Raw genomic sequence first — 17,734 nt, forward strand, 5'->3', positions numbered from 1 at the left:
AAAGGCCCTAAGAAGTGGCCCCTGGACCCCGAAGGCCCTCAGCCTCCTGAGCAGGTAGAGTCTGCTGTGGCCCTTTCTGTGCAGCGCCTCCAGGTGATCAGCCCAGTCCAGCTTATTATTGAGGAGCACGCCCAGATACTTATAGGTCCTGACTATCTCAATGCCCGTCCCCTGGATCACACACACACGTTGACACTTACACACCTCAGGCCGAGGCCCCACGGGATGGAAAACATCGCCACATTTTACAGTTCAGGCAAAGTGGATGGGATTTTAGCAGATCCCGTGCCCACATTGCGGTATAAACTGCGGTGTGGACATGCTGTGATTTCCAAAACCGGAGTGATTTTGGAAATCGCAGCATGTCAATTATATCTACGGAAATGCTGGCGGTTTCCCCATAGGTATAATTGTAACAGAAAGTCTGCGGAGGAAAACTATGAAAACTTTGTTTAAAGCACTGCAGAAAGAGCTGAGATGCATCGCTGCCGTGGTTTTTACCGCAGCGCTTTTTAGCAGTGGAACGTCCCCATGGGGAGCAGAAATATGCTAGAAAGCCCATTACAGGGCGTATGAGCAGGAGTGAACTAACCCAGGACCATGGATACAGTAATAGGGTGATCACACATTGCATGCCTCGTATACAGTAACCCAGGACCATGGATACAGTAATAGGGTGATCACACATTGCATGCCTCGTATACAGTAACCCAGGACCATGGATACAGTAATAGGGTGATCACACATTGCATGCCTCGTATACAGTAACCCAGGACCATGGATACAGTAATAGGGTGATCACACATTACATGCCTCGTATACAGTAACCCAGGACCATGGATACAGTAATAGGGTGATCACACATTACATGCCTCGTATACAGTAACCCAGGACCATGGATACAGTAATAGGGTGATCACACATTACATGCCTCGTATACAGTAACCCAGGACCGTGGATACAGTAATAGGATAATAATCACATATTACATGCCTTGTATACAGTAACCCAGGACCGTGGATACAGTAATAGGGTAATAATCACACATTGCATGCCTCGTATACAGTAACCCAGGACCATGGATACAGTAATAGGGTAATAATCACATATTACATGCCTCGTATACAGTAACCCAGGACCATGGATACAGTAATAGGGTAATAATCACATATTACATGCCTCGTATACAGTAACCCAGGACCATGGATACAGTAATAGGGTAATAATCACATATTACATGCCTCGTATACAGTAACCCAGGACCATGGATACAGTAATAGGGTAATAATCACACATTACATGCCTCGTATACAGTAACCCAGGACCGTGGATACAGTAATAGGGTAATAATCACATATTACATGCCTTGTATACAGTAACCCAGGACCGTGGATACAGTAATAGGGTAATAATCACACATTACATGCCTTGTATACAGTAACCCAGGACCATGGATACAGTAATAGGATAATAATCACACATTACATGCCTTGTATACAGTAACCCAGGACCATGGATACAGTAATAGGGTAATAATCACACATTACATGCCTTGTATACAGTAACCCAGGACCATGGATACAGTAATAGGGTAATAATCACACATTACATGCCTTGTATACAGTAACCCAGGACCATGAATACAGTAACACTACACAGGAATACGTGTCAAATAAAGTTGTTTGAATATAACCGCATCCAGAGACTTCACAGAACGGACGCTCCACCCCCTGCTCTACAAATAGCCCCGCCCACACCGGTGACATGTGGTCCTCGCTCCGCCCCCGGAAGCAGCGTGTTCGCCATGTCTCTGGAGTCTGTGCGGTACAGCCGGGGGTCTCTGCAGGTTCTGAACCAGCTGCTGTTACCGCAGAGCAGTCAGTATGAGCCGGTGAGCGGGGTGCGGAAGGGAGCGGACGCCATTCGGACCATGAAGGTGAGTGTCTGCAGTGACAGGACGTGGCGCGTGTGAGGGGCGGGGTCTGACGGGGTTCTTGAAGCTGATTGGCTCCTTATCATGTGATCTTCTGCTATAACTTGGGGCGTAGAGGTGGAGGCGTGGCTTTTAGTATCCTGTCACATGACATTTTATAACCTGCGCAGAGGTGGAATGCTATTGGTTTCTATGGGCAACGCCTCAATTTAAATATGTCATGTGATAGACTGAGCTATTGTTACAACCCGGGGGGGGGGGGGATTACTTGGTTGTGTAGTAACTGTCCTCACCACCAGGGGCGCCCCATCATCATGTGGTGGTGGAGATAGTGTGGCTCTGTGTGTATCAGAGTTTTCATCAGAGACTCAGCATAAATGTGAACATAGCCTGAGTGTGTCCGAAAGTGACCGAATAATCTTTTGTCCACCTGGAGCTCCCCTTTAAGAACGTATAATAATGTCCGGGACAGCCATTGCCTTCTCCACCGTAATGATAATAAAGATGGCGGCTTCCCCTTTCCCCAGGTCCGTGGTGCTCCAGCCATTGCCATTGTGGGTTCCCTCAGCTTAGCAGTGGAGCTGACCTCCAGCCCGCCGCAGCACATGGCCGACCTCCTGACCTTCGTCCGTGAGTCAATGGATCGCCTGGTCGGTGCGCGGCCCACTGCGGTCAACATGAAGAAGGCAGCGGATGAGCTGAATGCATTCCTAGCGCAGGAGGCGGAGAGGCCCGGGGTCACTGTCCAGGGCCTGACTGACAGGTAGGAGTAGTGGCAGCCATTGTGGTGGTGAGGCTATCCCATGTTCTGTTCCTTACCCCTCCGTCCTGTCCTCATTGCTAGTGTGATCCAGTGGGCGGAATCCCTCCTGGAGAAGGATGTCAAAGACAATCGTCTGATCGGTGACCTGGGGGCGCAGCACATCCTGCAGACCACTAATGCCCCAGGTGGGGTGGTTATAATGACCCACTGCAACACTGGCTCACTGGCCACGGCTGGCTATGGTACTGCCCTGGGTAAGACCGCTGCTTCCAATGTTACATTTTCTTTTTTTTTGTCCCAATTTTCCTGGTTTATGAACAGAATGCTAGAACTACAGTGAGGACTGGTACATATACATATAGAGCAGGGGTGATGTGATCTCCTATAATTAGACTTCTGGGGCCAAAATTGGGCGATGACTTAACTGATGCTATAACAAACCACTACTGGGGAAACCCTTCTTTTATTAAAAAAAAAAAATCTGCCGAAGTAGTCTGAAATCCTGCTGACATTGTAGGCTCCTGTCCCTCCTCCATGCTTTATACTACAGCTCTGCTTTATGAGATTGTCTGTGGTGCAGTGTCTGTCTTTTCTGTCATTATCAGGTGTGGTGCGCTCCCTTCAGGCACTGGGCCGTCTGTCCCACGTCTTCTGTACAGAGACCCGACCCTATAACCAGGGCTCCAGGCTGACTGCGTATGAGCTGGTGTATGAGAAGATCCCGGCCACCCTCATTACAGACAGCATGGCGGCAGTGACCATGAGGGAACGTCAGGTCAGCGGTGAGTAGTGTTATACACCTGTAGGGGGCACACTAATCAGTTCTGTGGTGGCGCTCGGAAGGGGAAGCCTCTAGGACATACAGTGCAATTACCAATGTCTGCCTCACTGCCGTCATACATGTGGATGAATACAGCGCCTATTGAATCCTTATGCAGTGAGCTCCCCCTAATGGTGGATGCAGGTAGAAAAAATTTTATCATGTATCTATGGCTGTGGAGGGTTTGGAGCTCTGTATCAGAAAACCACTTTTGACCCCCTATAATAATATCTGGCCATAGAATTGTATAGAACATTTTAGGTCATTTAAACCCATTTAATACCATAAATCACCGCAGATAGTGCTAGCAAAATTAGTTGTACATTGTGAGGAGAACATGGCTGCCTTTTCCATAAACTTTGCCACGTCTGACCCCAGGTTGTGTTTGGTATTGCAGTTCATCCCTGTTTATTTCAGTGAATCCAACCTGCAGTACCAGACACAACCCATGGAAAGGGTGGCGCTGTGACCTGGAAGAAAGCGACCGTATATTTATAACCCACACAGCTACTTTAACCACTTCACCAACCAGAACCTTAAAAGTGTGTCCCAACTCATTATTATTATTTCACAGTCGCAGGGCTGCTGATGGGACTCATGGGAAAAAGGAAGGTAGCAGTGTGCATAGACCACCATTGTGAGGGGGCGGATTATGACGTGGATTTGGCGTCAGAATCCGCACCGTGTGAATGAGCCCTTAAATTACCAGTAAAGTGATTGAGATTCTGGCTGATCCCATCCACACATGGGTTGGGTTCAGCCATTGCTGCAATCTGCAATGTGGGGCCAGAGAAAAGGTAATGGGGTCAAAAGAGGAAACAAAGTACCATTAAATGTAGCAATTTAATCCACAAAGAGTTTAGATCTAATATGTATAAAAAAATTAATAAAAGATGACAAGACAAGCAAAACGGGGCAACACAGTGGCTCAGTGGTTAGTACTGCGGCCTTGCAGCACTGGAGTCCTGGGTTCAAATCCTGCCAGAGACAACATCTGCAAGGAGTTTGTATGTCCTCCCCGTGTTTACGTGGATTTCCTCCCATACGCCAAAGACATACTGATAGGGGAAAACGTGCGTTGTGATCTCTATATGGGGCTACCAAAGAAAAAAGACATTAACCCTTTCCTGTTGAAGGCATCACAATCGTATACTTCCCTTGTCTGTCCACAGCTGTTGTAGTGGGAGCCGATCGTGTCGTTGCCAACGGCGATACCGCCAACAAGGTTGGAACGTACCAGTTGGCGGTGCTTGCCAAGCATCATGGAATACCGTTCTATGTGGCGGCTCCGAGCACTTCCTGTGACCTCAGTTTGCCTACAGGTGGCAGTATCGTGATAGAGGAGCGACCCAGTCAAGAGCTGACCGATATCAATGGCGTCCGTGTGGCGGCTCCGGGTAGGTGCTGGTGGTATTCACTGATAGTGGTAGTTAATTCCATAGAGATATCTCATCACTATTCTTCTCCTGCCAGGTATTGGGGTGTGGAACCCCGCCTTTGACGTCACCCCGCATGACCTGATCACTGCGATAATCACAGAGCGTGGGGTCTTCAGACCGGAGGAGCTAAAGGATGGTTTGACCAGAGGCTTGTAATACCCTACTGACTGTATAAAGGCCGTATATACCATACATGACCCCTCCCCCCCTCTGCACTGTGAAACGTCTCGCCGCTCCCAGATTCTGCCCTCAAAAATAAAAATCCTCTGGAGTATTTGTACTTAAATTTATGTGGTGTGAATGATGGCAGATATCTACAACACCAAAGAGGTAACAGATTATATCTAAGCACGCGGCTCCAGGGTCATGAAGTTGGTGAATTCTAATATATTGGAATAGGATTCGAACCCAGGACTCCAGTGCTGCAAATTTGGATTTTTTTTTTAAAGGGGTTAAAATTTAAAAATCATATAAATTTGGTATTGCCGTAATCGTACCGATGCATAGAATCCAGCTGACAGTGAAGCCTGTAAAAATGAAGTCAGGAGCACAGTCGCACAAATTCAGGTTTTCTCTAATTCCCTCTCCATTCTCAATTTATTTCCCGCTCCGCAGTACATCGTACAGAATATTAAATGGTTCCCTGACAAAGAACAGTTTGTCCTGCAAAAACTAAGCCCTCATGTAGCTCTGTGAAAAGAAAGAAAGTTGTGGGTTTGAAAGGCGAAGAGGAAAAAAAAAATGACAATCAACTGATGTCCCTCTAGGCTAGGAAGACGCAGTGGCTGTGGCTGCAGCTCCTGTCATGTGACCAAAAATTGCCTTGTCGTCCTGCCACAGCGGTTAGAAGTTGTAGCATTCTTGGGGGTCTTAATGCTACTGTGGTCAGTAAGATTGGTGAAGGAGCCACAAGACGACATGGTGATCTTCGGGCATGTAACCAGAGTCTTACTGGAAATAAGTTCTCCTTCATGGCAAAAAGATAACACACTCTAGCGCCACCTTTTGGAAAGCAGCTCTCCGTAGACCAACACCTGGTTTCTATGAAAACCTAGTGACATTGCGGCAGATTTATTACGTATTGTATGCCAGTCTCAATAAAGGCCCAACTGGTGCAGAGGACAAGTGATTTCTGAAGAGGCTCCGGTCTCAGGAGATCGCCCATCAGTCAGAATGGAGACTGGCCATTATAACTCAGACCAGAAAACTGGTAAATACTGAGATAGAATCATCACAATATGGCAGGTGAGGCGCGGATCGGGGCTTGTGATATGTTTGACGTAAGAAAGGGCCATATGTGTGCCTCAGTATCATCCTGCTACACCCCATAAATTCCCATCATTGCATGGGAATAAAGCCAAGCAGAACATCTCCCTAAGGGCTCGTTCACACGGGGTAATAGGGGGCGGATTCTGACACCGAATCTCCCACAGACTCCGCCCCCTCACAATAGAGGTCTATGGAGACCGCTAGCTTACTTTTTTCTGTGAGTGGTAGGTACCGGCACATGGAAAAAAGAAGCGAGCTGTCCTTTCTTCAGGCGGATTCCGCGGTGTTCGCCTCACGACAGCGCCCTCTGGACTAGGCCCATTCATTTGGGCCTACTCTGGAGCAGGAAGCTGCAAAAGTGGCAGCAGCCGTATTTTGCGGCTTCCCGCATCAAAACCAGGACCAAAATACAAGGTCCTGTGCCCTGTGTGCCCTAAGAGACAGCCAACCTCTGCAAATTCTGCAGTACACTCTCCCTGCCACAAGGGGGGTGTAAACACTAACTTTGGATGGGAAACATAGGGTATTGCAATGGGAATGATGGAAGCACCAGAAGATCTGCCGCTGCTCCTGCAAGAATGCCAATACCGAACCTTCAGATTTCTGGTGGTTTTTTTTTTGCAGTTTTGGGCCGGTTTCCTCGTGCTTGTACCTAAGGGCTCGTGTTCTTACCAATATCCTGAGTGAGCTTTCTTGAAGGGTTTAGGGATCTGAGAGATAGAAAAAGAAATGCAGTGAGCACAGTCCTCGCTCGCTGCTGCTGCTGTCCCCTGCACGTACCTGGTGTATACATGACCTCACTGAACAGTAACAATGGTACCGCACACCCAAATCTTATTGTGGTGCAATCAGCAAATGGGTCCTCCGACCCTAAGAACAGTCAGGTAGAGATTCTGCTGCACACATAGCTTGTGTTCAAAGCAAAACATTCATTATGTGTGGACATGGATTACAACATGGAGGGAAAAAAAAAAATCTGTGCATTTACGTATTTACATATGATCTACTTCTCCAGTCACAGGTAAACATAGAATTTTTCCCCTCCATGGCACATCCATTGTTGTCATCTATGTCCACACATAATGAGTTTTTTGCTTTGAACACAAGCTATGTGTGCAGCAGAATCTCTACCTGACTGTATAGATGACGTCACATCTGACTCTACAATACTTTGGTACACAGAGGTGTTCATGGTCAGTGACTACAAGGTGCCCAGGCCCCATGGCTACAAAACAAGTTCAAATTACACACACAGCTCTGCTGCACCCACAGTCCATGTAGCTCTACCAGGCACACATTACACACACAGCTCTGCTGCACCCACAGTCCATGTAGCTCTACCAGGCACATATTACACACACACAGCTCTGCTATATCCACAGTCCATGTAGCTCTATCAGGCACATATTACACACACACAGCTCTGCTGCACCCACAGTCCATGTAGCTCTATCAGGCACATATTACACACACACAGCTCTGCTGCACCCACAGTCCATGTAGCTCTACCAGGCACACATTACACACACACAGCTCTGCTGCACCCACAGTCCATGTAGCTCTACCAGGCACATATTACACACACACAGCTCTGCTATATCCACAGTCCATGTAGCTCTATCAGGCACACATTACACACACAGCTCTGCTGCACCCACAGTCCATGTAGCTCTATCAGGCACACATTACACACACAGCTCTGCTGCACCCACAGTCCATGTAGCTCTACCAGACACACATTACACACACAGCTCTGCTGCACCCACAGTCCATGTAGCTCTATCAGGCACATATTACACACACACAGCTCTGCTGCACCCACAGTCCATGTAGCTCTACCAGGCACACATTACACACACAGCTCTGCTGCACCCACAGTCCATGCAGCTCTATCAGGCACATATTACACACACACAGCTCTGCTGCACCCACAGTCCATGTAGCTCTACCAGACACACATTACACACACAGCTCTGCTGCACCCACAGTCCATGTAGCTCTATCAGGCACATATTACACACACACAGCTCTGCTGCACCCACAGTCCATGTAGCTCTACCAGGCACATATTACACACACAGCTCTGCTATATCCACAGTCCATGTAGCTCTATCAGGCACACATTACACACACAGCTCTGCTGCACCCACAGTCCATGTAGCTCTATCAGGCACATATTACACACACAGCTCTGCTGCACCCACAGTCCATGTAGCTCTACCAGGCACATATTACACACACACAGCTCTGCTGCACCCACAGTCCATGTAGCTCTATCAGGCACATATTACACACACACAGCTCTGCTGCACCCACAGTCCATGTAGCTCTATCAGGCACATATTACACACACACAGCTCTGCTGCACCCACAGTCCATGTAGCTCTACCAGACACACATTACACACACAGCTCTGCTGCACCCACAGTCCATGTAGCTCTACCAGGCACATATTACACACACAGCTCTGCTGCACCCACAGTCCATGTAGCTCTATCAGGCACATATTACACACACACAGCTCTGCTGCACCCACAGTCCATGTAGCTCTATCAGGCACATATTACACACACACAGCTCTGCTATATCCACAGTCCATGTAGCTCTACCAGGCACACATTACACACACAGCTCTGCTGCACCCACAGTCCATGTAGCTCTACCAGGCACATATTACACACACACAGCTCTGCTGCACCCACAGTCCATGTAGCTCTACCAGGCACATATTACACACACACAGCTCTGCTGCACCCACAGTCCATGTAGCTCTACCAGGCACATATTACACACACAGCTCTGCTGCACCCACAGTCCATGTAGCTCTACCAGGCACATATTACACACACAGCTCTGCTGCACCCACAGTCCATGTAGCTCTATCAGGCACACATTACACACACAGCTCTGCTGCACCCACAGTCCATGTAGCTCTACCAGGCACATATTACACACACAGCTCTGCTGCACCCACAGTCCATGTAGCTCTATCAGGCACACATTACACACACAGCTCTGCTGCACCCACAGTCCATGTAGCTCTATCAGGCACATATTACACACACACAGCTCTGCTGCACCCACAGTCCATGTAGCTCTACCAGGCACACATTACACACACAGCTCTGCTGCACCCACAGTCCATGCAGCTCTATCAGGCACATATTACACACACACAGCTCTGCTGCACCCACAGTCCATGTAGCTCTACCAGACACACATTACACACACAGCTCTGCTGCACCCACAGTCCATGTAGCTCTATCAGGCACATATTACACACACACAGCTCTGCTGCACCCACAGTCCATGTAGCTCTACCAGGCACATATTACACACACAGCTCTGCTATATCCACAGTCCATGTAGCTCTATCAGGCACACATTACACACACAGCTCTGCTGCACCCACAGTCCATGTAGCTCTATCAGGCACATATTACACACACAGCTCTGCTGCACCCACAGTCCATGTAGCTCTACCAGGCACATATTACACACACACAGCTCTGCTGCACCCACAGTCCATGTAGCTCTATCAGGCACATATTACACACACACAGCTCTGCTGCACCCACAGTCCATGTAGCTCTATCAGGCACATATTACACACACACAGCTCTGCTGCACCCACAGTCCATGTAGCTCTACCAGACACACATTACACACACAGCTCTGCTGCACCCACAGTCCATGTAGCTCTACCAGGCACATATTACACACACAGCTCTGCTGCACCCACAGTCCATGTAGCTCTATCAGGCACATATTACACACACACAGCTCTGCTGCACCCACAGTCCATGTAGCTCTATCAGGCACATATTACACACACACAGCTCTGCTATATCCACAGTCCATGTAGCTCTACCAGGCACACATTACACACACAGCTCTGCTGCACCCACAGTCCATGTAGCTCTACCAGGCACATATTACACACACACAGCTCTGCTGCACCCACAGTCCATGTAGCTCTACCAGGCACATATTACACACACACAGCTCTGCTGCACCCACAGTCCATGTAGCTCTACCAGGCACATATTACACACACAGCTCTGCTGCACCCACAGTCCATGTAGCTCTACCAGGCACATATTACACACACAGCTCTGCTGCACCCACAGTCCATGTAGCTCTATCAGGCACACATTACACACACAGCTCTGCTGCACCCACAGTCCATGCAGCTCTATCAGGCACATATTACACACACACACAGCTCTGCTGCACCCACAGTCCATGTAGCTCTACCAGACACACATTACACACACAGCTCTGCTGCACCCACAGTCCATGTAGCTCTATCAGGCACATATTACACACACACAGCTCTGCTGCACCCACAGTCCATGTAGCTCTACCAGGCACATATTACACACACAGCTCTGCTATATCCACAGTCCATGTAGCTCTATCAGGCACACATTACACACACAGCTCTGCTGCACCCACAGTCCATGTAGCTCTATCAGGCACATATTACACACACAGCTCTGCTGCACCCACAGTCCATGTAGCTCTATCAGGCACATATTACACACACACAGCTCTGCTGCACCCACAGTCCATGTAGCTCTATCAGGCACATATTACACACACACAGCTCTGCTGCACCCACAGTCCATGTAGCTCTATCAGGCACATATTACACACACACAGCTCTGCTGCACCCACAGTCCATGTAGCTCTATCGGGCACATATTACACACACACAGCTCTGCTGCACCCACAGTCCATGTAGCTCTACCAGACACACATTACACACACAGCTCTGCTGCACCCACAGTCCATGTAGCTCTATCAGGCACATATTACACACACACAGCTCTGCTGCACCCACAGTCCATGTAGCTCTACCAGGCACATATTACACACACACAGCTCTGCTGCACCCACAGTCCATGTAGCTCTATCAGGCACATATTACACACACACAGCTCTGCTGCACCCACAGTCCATGTAGCTCTACCAGGCACATATTACACACACACAGCTCTGCTGCACCCACAGTCCATGTAGCTCTACCAGGCACATATTACACACACACAGCTCTGCTGCACCCACAGTCCATGTAGCTCTATCAGGCACATATTACACACACAGCTCTGCTGCACCCACAGTCCATGTAGCTCTATCAGGCACATATTACACACACACAGCTCTGCTGCACCCACAGTCCATGTAGCTCTACCAGGCACATATTACACACACACAGCTCTGCTGCACCCACAGTCCATGTAGCTCTATCAGGCACATATTACACACACAGCTCTGCTGCACCCACAGTCCATGTAGCTCTATCAGGCACATATTACACACACACAGCTCTGCTGCACCCACAGTCCACGTAGCTCTACCAGGCACACATTACACACAGTTATGTTATACGTAGTTTACCCGGCTACAGCTCGGCCATCTATATACCAGGCACAGAGCTCTGCTGTATACATGTAACATACGCTATACAGAGTAAGTATAGGGACACATTCACATTACACCGAGTTTTTTAACGTCTCACTCCAAATCCATAGCCATGAATAGCGCTCAATGTGAACAGTGTATAGTGAGTGAAGCCTGTGCAGATCACTGTGTCCTCGGTGAGTGCAGTGTCCTCTGTGCAGTGCGGGCTCCTCGGGGTCACCACCATGGTCAGGGTCTAGGTCACCTCCGCCCCGTGTAGCAGGGGTCGCTCTCTGTAGCCTTGACCATAAGCTCAGACATTACACGTGATCTCACAGGCTCCGCCTCTGAGCCTGACCCCGCCCACACACGTGGCTGGTCACATGGTGATGACATCATCAAAGGTCCTTTATCCCACGTCTCTCCGTGCGCACGGGCTGAGTGAGGACCTGTCGCCGCGTTATCTCCTGTATCTGCGGTCATGGCTCAAGGGACGCCAAAGCTGAAGGCGAAAGCCAAGAAGAACGCGGCCAAGAAGCCTGCGGCCATGAGGAAGGGAGGTGAGGAGAGCGCAGGACTACAGCTACCAGCATGCCCTGCTGCCCACACTGTGCGCTGATTGGTTACTGACTGTTACATTGCACTAAGTGCTCCAGCCTAGTCACAGCTGTGCTGTTACAATGTAACAGTCTGGAGTCCTGCTCACAATAATCCAGACTATATGCAATTGTAACAAACACTCAGCTGTGCCATAACATCCATCAGTCACACGGCCTATACAAGTGACTGGTGCTCAGCTGCAATACCAGGCATAGCCACTATATAATGTATGGCGCTGCGCTCGGTACAGCTGAGGATTTGTTACAGTTGTATTCAGTCAATATGATGTTTCTGGAATATATATAGATGTCCGATCATGGGGGAGAGCACCCAATTACTATATTACAGGTCACATTACCCGTCACTATACAGGGTGGTGGGGTAAGATTTGGGTCTGTGTAATAGTAGGAGTTATCACAGGTTCCCTATTTGGGCTCTCGGATGTTACCGTCTCACAGTCATGTTACATTACACTGCCCTATAGCTGATCACAGGATCAACGTTACACAAAGTCTTATAGATGAAATGTATTAATTATTAATAATGAATTATACATTTATTAATAAATAAAGTATCAGTTAGTAAAGTGCGCCCCCTGGAGGGAATACGGCCACTCCTCCTGTATAGGATGAGAAGATTTGCCATGGCCTTGCTCATTGACTATACATGTCTCCCACAGCTCGAGTCATCGCACCCAAGAAATCCCGAATTATTCACCAGCAGAAACTGAAGAAGGTGAGTGACCCAGTCATGGCAGAACCACATGCTGGGCCTAGTAGTTCCTGACTCGTCCTCCGGTCATCTGATTCTGGGTGAGCGTTAATGTTGGGCCAAATACTCGTCCAGCTTTCATCCATCCGGTTTCTTGTCAGTCTCTCTTTATTCCTCTATGCTATAAAGGAGACCTGCCTGGAGAAGCCTGAGGCTGCACTACTGACAGACTGATGACCACCTTAGCTGGCCCAGTTTGCCATGAGCAGTGATGTTGCAGAACACTTCAAGTCACGTAGGAGTGTTTCAGATCCACTCATGGTCTCCATCACAATGATGTGTTGTCATTAATCTCTCAGTAGTGCAGCCTTAGGCTTCTACTCCTTTGTTACATCCATGAAGAGAATTAATGGTGAAAGGACTGTACAAGTGTTTTGGCTGTCTCCATTCACTTCAATGGGAGTCACAGAACCATGCTTTTTGGGGAACACCACTTTAAGGCCAAAATCACATCTGCTTTGGAGTCCGTTTTCAGAGAGAGTGTCCGACTATTGAGGGACAACAGATCCTGAGGGGCCCCATTGACAATAATATGAAGGTCAGATATAAAAGTAGGACTTGTTTGTCATGGATTTCTGATGGATTCTACGCTGGAGACTGACACATTCCTCGCAGTCCAGTGTGGCAGTGTGCCCCAGACTATGTATATAATAATATCACTCCATCCGCTAAGCCATATTGCTTCTTTCTACAGAACCTGGAAGTTCAGATCCGAAGTAAAATCGAGCACGATGTCGTCATGAAAGCAGCTGCCAACATGCCAAAGAAACTTTCCGTCTTGAAGACCCCACAACCAGAAAAACAAGAGAAGAGCGCCCCCGCTAAAGGAAGTAAGGCATGAACCACTGAACTGCTGGAGTCGCCCTGAGATCACAATGGCCGCGTGTTCCTCCGCAGCGCCCTCGGATCCTCCTCGCTCTTGTATATATCATGTATTGCAGTTGTTATAAATAAATGTCTATGGATTTTAGTACTCCGCCTGCTGAATGACTCCCCAAGTCACCCTCTCCTCAGTCTGCTCCAACGTGAATGAAGTGTAAGCTCTTGGGAACAAAAAGCCTTTGTAAATAAAAAAAAGAAGCAGAATAATGGCTGCCTTGTGTCAGGAGCGGCGCTGCAGTCCCGGTGTCACCCTGTGACCAGAGACACAGATTCCTTGTATCTTGTGTATAATGTAAGGTTGTTGCACAAGGAAGACATGGCTGCCTGTATTAAGTGCGTGGAGCTCTGTGGCGATGTGCGGAGGTCAAATACAATGCTGGCAACCATTTTGTGGATTGAAACCTGCATAGACCTCACTAGGGTGTCAAATCCATCTCATAGAACGTGGTAGATTATTGCCCGTGGCAACCAGTCAGTGTCCCAATATACCAGTGTGGGCAAGAAAGTGAAAGCCGTGTTCTGGTTTGCTGCTATGGGTAACATGGCCACTGGTGACAACTTTTATACAGAAGGCTTTATACCTATAAGGCCTCATTGACACTGCCAGGGCAGTCCTCCCTCAGTCACCCACAACCAGGATGCTTACAAAGTGTTTTGTTTTGTTCACCATGTCCAGATATAATAAGGCTCTAAGGCCCCAAGGAACACTACACCCCCCCACCAATGGGATACCGAACACATTAAAAAGCGGTTAGTTAAGAAACCACACGGACCCCATAGACTTATAATGGGGGTCCGTGTGGTTTCCGCTCAGTGTCCACACGAATCATGCGGAGAGAGAAGTACTGCAAGCAGTGACACAATTCGTGCAGAAACCACACAGACCCCATTATAGTCTATGGGGTTCATGTGGTTTCTTAGCTATCTGCTTTTTAATACGTTTGGTATTCCATTCAGGGAGTTCCCAAGTGGATTTCAAGAACAGAATACCGAACACAGATGTGAACCGGCCTCAGTGCTCTTTACTCCACTCCTTGAAACTTAGCCATAGCCAGCAGGTAGTACTGGGGGCTGTGATACAAGGTAGTACTCTCTGGGCCGATTACCTTTTGAGGCGGGTCTCGGATAACACCTCTTGGCAGGCAGAAATCCTCTCCTCCTGCCACTGTGTCAGAAGACTTGACCGCTATTATCCCTGTGTCAGGGCTGTCTTGATGTAAGTCGCTCACGGGCTGTATGAAGAACTGAAGGGCTCAGAGCCAGGTCTCTCTGCCACCACTAAGTGCTAGTCTGAGGACCCCAGACCCTCACTCTGTGGCCTGTGATAAGTCAGGGCTGTACCAAGTATGGGAGTCACCAAAGGAATAGCCGCAAACAACAAAATACATGGAGCATATACCTAAGACAGACATACAACATACACAGAGGCACCCTGGCTGGGATGCTGCAATATCTCCGGGACCCTGGCACATACCGGCAAACAAGTGTTGCTAGTTACAAGTATAATGTACAGTTATATAAAGATGTATCTGTATATATCAGCACATTATGCATGTATATCGTTAGGGTGTCTGCCATCTATACAGAAGCTCCCGGGTGGAAAAAAATCTATAGTATTGATAAGGAAATTTGTATGAAATGTTCAATACATGGACGATTGTTCCCATCTGATAAATCCGCTATGTGAAGGAGACAGGCTAAATCTTTACATTTAAGAGGGACGTTCCGGCTGAGGATAAGCCATAAATACCTGACCACAGAGGCGAGAGTCGGCCCCCAGGCTGATCAGCCGGCACCCATCCCTTACACAGTACAAACTCCGCCCCTTGTGTAGCAGCCGGGCGCTGTCCGTACAGTTCACCTCTCACTGATGTCAATAAGCGCTGAGCCACAATACAGAGGATGGAGCTTTCTGCTTGCGGCCCTGTATTGTGTATAGGGTGGGTGCTGGAAGTCGTTCCTTACTGCTGATCGGTGCGGGGGCTGGCTCTCAGCCCCCAACCTCTTTAACTGTTTTAATGCCCAGAATAGTATAATTCAGTGATAAAGGGGTTGTGGATTTCAATAACGCCGCCATAACGTGGGTGGTCCTACTGAAAAGGGGACCTATCAGGCTGTTAGTTCGGGAGATCAGATTGGGATTTGCAGCTGTATACCGACTCAAGGTGTGTGAAAATCCTCATGTGTGTATATATCATGTATACTAGTGGTGACTACCCCCTTTATAGGTTGTCACAGCCCCTCCCCTGCAGCACTGGTTATCATAGAAGGTTGTTTAAGTTGAGGATTTGTTTCTCTCGCTTGTTTAGAGGGGGGGCATTTTTTCATTTTCATGTGCAGCCCCCTCGCCTCCCCTCTACATACACGCCATGTCAATCTATTGTCATATGGATTAATGGCATGTTCACCATATCCTCCCCTCCGTATTGTCCCCCGCCGTGCCTGACATATGGTAAATCGCTGCACGGGGGGAATTAACAATCTCCACATTACAAATTAAAAAATAATAACCCCTCCCCCCCCCTCTAAAATTTATTGAGCTTCTTAAATAATTTCACGCTATTTTGTGACTACGTCTACATTGATGCAGCGCCTCAGGAATACAGAATGAAGTCTGAAAAATGGCCGCCGCCAGTCATTCCCTGTAGGACATCCCCTTTCATTTGGATGAATGGAGGCACCATATTGAATATGTGATGGCGGCGCTCACTATGACAGGTCTGCCTTTAGGCAGGGTAGAGAATGATAGGTCAGGGCGTACGATGGAACATGTATGACATGAAGGTATTGGTCACGTATGACAGGAATGACAGAAGAATATTCTCTGAGCCTGTATCACACAGGATAGGCTTAGATACACCAGTCTAATGGACAGTATTACACCAGATGTCAGGGCATGCTGGGAGATGTAGTTCCAGAGCTTGGAGACCAATGGCTTAGATACTCCTGAGGGTTATTTAATATGGACTTCACAGACGAGAGACATCCTTGACTGACAGGCTTAGATACAGTATCACGTATGATACTGTCACATACACTAGCTAATCAGATATTATCACAATCGGCTTAGATACATTCAGCAGAGTATCGCACGCTTCATGTTTACAATAACTTATCAGACAGTGTCTTACATGATAGGCTTAGATATACTGACTCAGCAGAGTATCACACATGATAGGCTTAGATACACTCGCCCTATGCTATGTTCACATCTGCATCAGTATGTCCTTTCTTCTGGTTTGTCGCAGGGCTAGATGAATGGAAGAACAGTCCGTCTATTGATGAAAAGCAGTGGATCCCGGGGCCCCAGTAACTATAATGGGGTCCATGGGGTGTCGGTTATTATTTTACAAACATCCCGGGACACAAAGTCAGCCTTGCAGGATATTATCATCCGGGTTTTCTGCCCGACTCTGCGTCAGGTTCTCTGAATGGAGACACGAGTACACGTGAATAGCACACGTTAGACTTAGATACATTAGCTCAGCAGATACGATCACTCAATAGGCTTAGATACGCTAGTTAAGGCACTGTCATGTGTGATCAGGTTAGATACACCAGTTCAGCAGACACTTTCACGCGTCATAGGCTTAGATACAGCGGCTTTCCATGCCTTTATCCCAGGTCATCCTGTACAGGCTTTGAATGGGACCCCCGAGCCCCCCATGGCAACATACATCACGCTGCTATGGGCGGATCTGCCTGAGATAATTCAATCTTTTACCTTCATTAAGTTCTTAGCGGCCTCCAGGCTGGGGCTCGCACAATAGACTTTGTATAGCATCATCTGCCCGGCTTAGCTGTCATTGGCTTCATTGTCTCTCAGGAACAATATGGATCTCCTGTGTTTC

At 48.2% G+C, this 17,734-nt stretch overlaps 2 protein-coding genes across 2 annotated transcripts; both read left to right on the forward strand.

The window, feature by feature from the left end:
* Positions 1–1,790: 1,790 nt before the first annotated feature.
* MRI1 (methylthioribose-1-phosphate isomerase 1) lies at positions 1,791–5,218 on the forward strand. Its single transcript, XM_075276042.1, has 6 exons — positions 1,791–1,936; positions 2,461–2,696; positions 2,778–2,950; positions 3,302–3,478; positions 4,689–4,913; positions 4,990–5,218. Exons 1-6 carry the CDS (start codon positions 1,805–1,807, stop codon positions 5,109–5,111), a joined length of 1,065 nt encoding a protein of 354 aa, XP_075132143.1. The 5' UTR covers positions 1,791–1,804; the 3' UTR covers positions 5,112–5,218.
* Positions 5,219–12,026: 6,808 nt separating this feature from the next.
* C5H19orf53 (chromosome 5 C19orf53 homolog) lies at positions 12,027–13,971 on the forward strand. The gene is made up of 3 exons (XM_075276043.1): positions 12,027–12,190; positions 12,910–12,965; positions 13,696–13,971. Exons 1-3 carry the CDS (start codon positions 12,112–12,114, stop codon positions 13,840–13,842), a joined length of 282 nt encoding a protein of 93 aa, XP_075132144.1. The 5' UTR covers positions 12,027–12,111; the 3' UTR covers positions 13,843–13,971.
* The last annotated feature ends 3,763 nt before the right edge of the window (positions 13,972–17,734 follow it).

This window comes from Leptodactylus fuscus, chromosome 5 (assembly GCF_031893055.1).
Source record: "Leptodactylus fuscus isolate aLepFus1 chromosome 5, aLepFus1.hap2, whole genome shotgun sequence".
NCBI lineage: Eukaryota > Metazoa > Chordata > Amphibia > Anura > Leptodactylidae > Leptodactylus > Leptodactylus fuscus.

What these genes read in the sequence shown, in the direction of transcription:
- C5H19orf53 (XM_075276043.1), top strand. Translation starts at nt 12,112, where the DNA reads ATGGCTCAAGGGACGCCAAAGCTGAAGGCGAAAGCCAAGAAGAACGCG. An exon ending in TGCGGCCATGAGGAAGGGAG is followed by an intron (nt 12,191 to 12,909) that starts GTGAGGAGAGCG and finishes TGTCTCCCACAG; the next exon opens with CTCGAGTCATCGCACCCAAG. An exon ending in ACCAGCAGAAACTGAAGAAG is followed by an intron (nt 12,966 to 13,695) that starts GTGAGTGACCCA and finishes TTCTTTCTACAG; the next exon opens with AACCTGGAAGTTCAGATCCG.
- MRI1 (XM_075276042.1), top strand. Translation starts at nt 1,805, where the DNA reads ATGTCTCTGGAGTCTGTGCGGTACAGCCGGGGGTCTCTGCAGGTTCTG. An exon ending in GTCCAGGGCCTGACTGACAG is followed by an intron (nt 2,697 to 2,777) that starts GTAGGAGTAGTG and finishes CCTCATTGCTAG; the next exon opens with TGTGATCCAGTGGGCGGAAT. An exon ending in GAGGGAACGTCAGGTCAGCG is followed by an intron (nt 3,479 to 4,688) that starts GTGAGTAGTGTT and finishes GTCTGTCCACAG; the next exon opens with CTGTTGTAGTGGGAGCCGAT.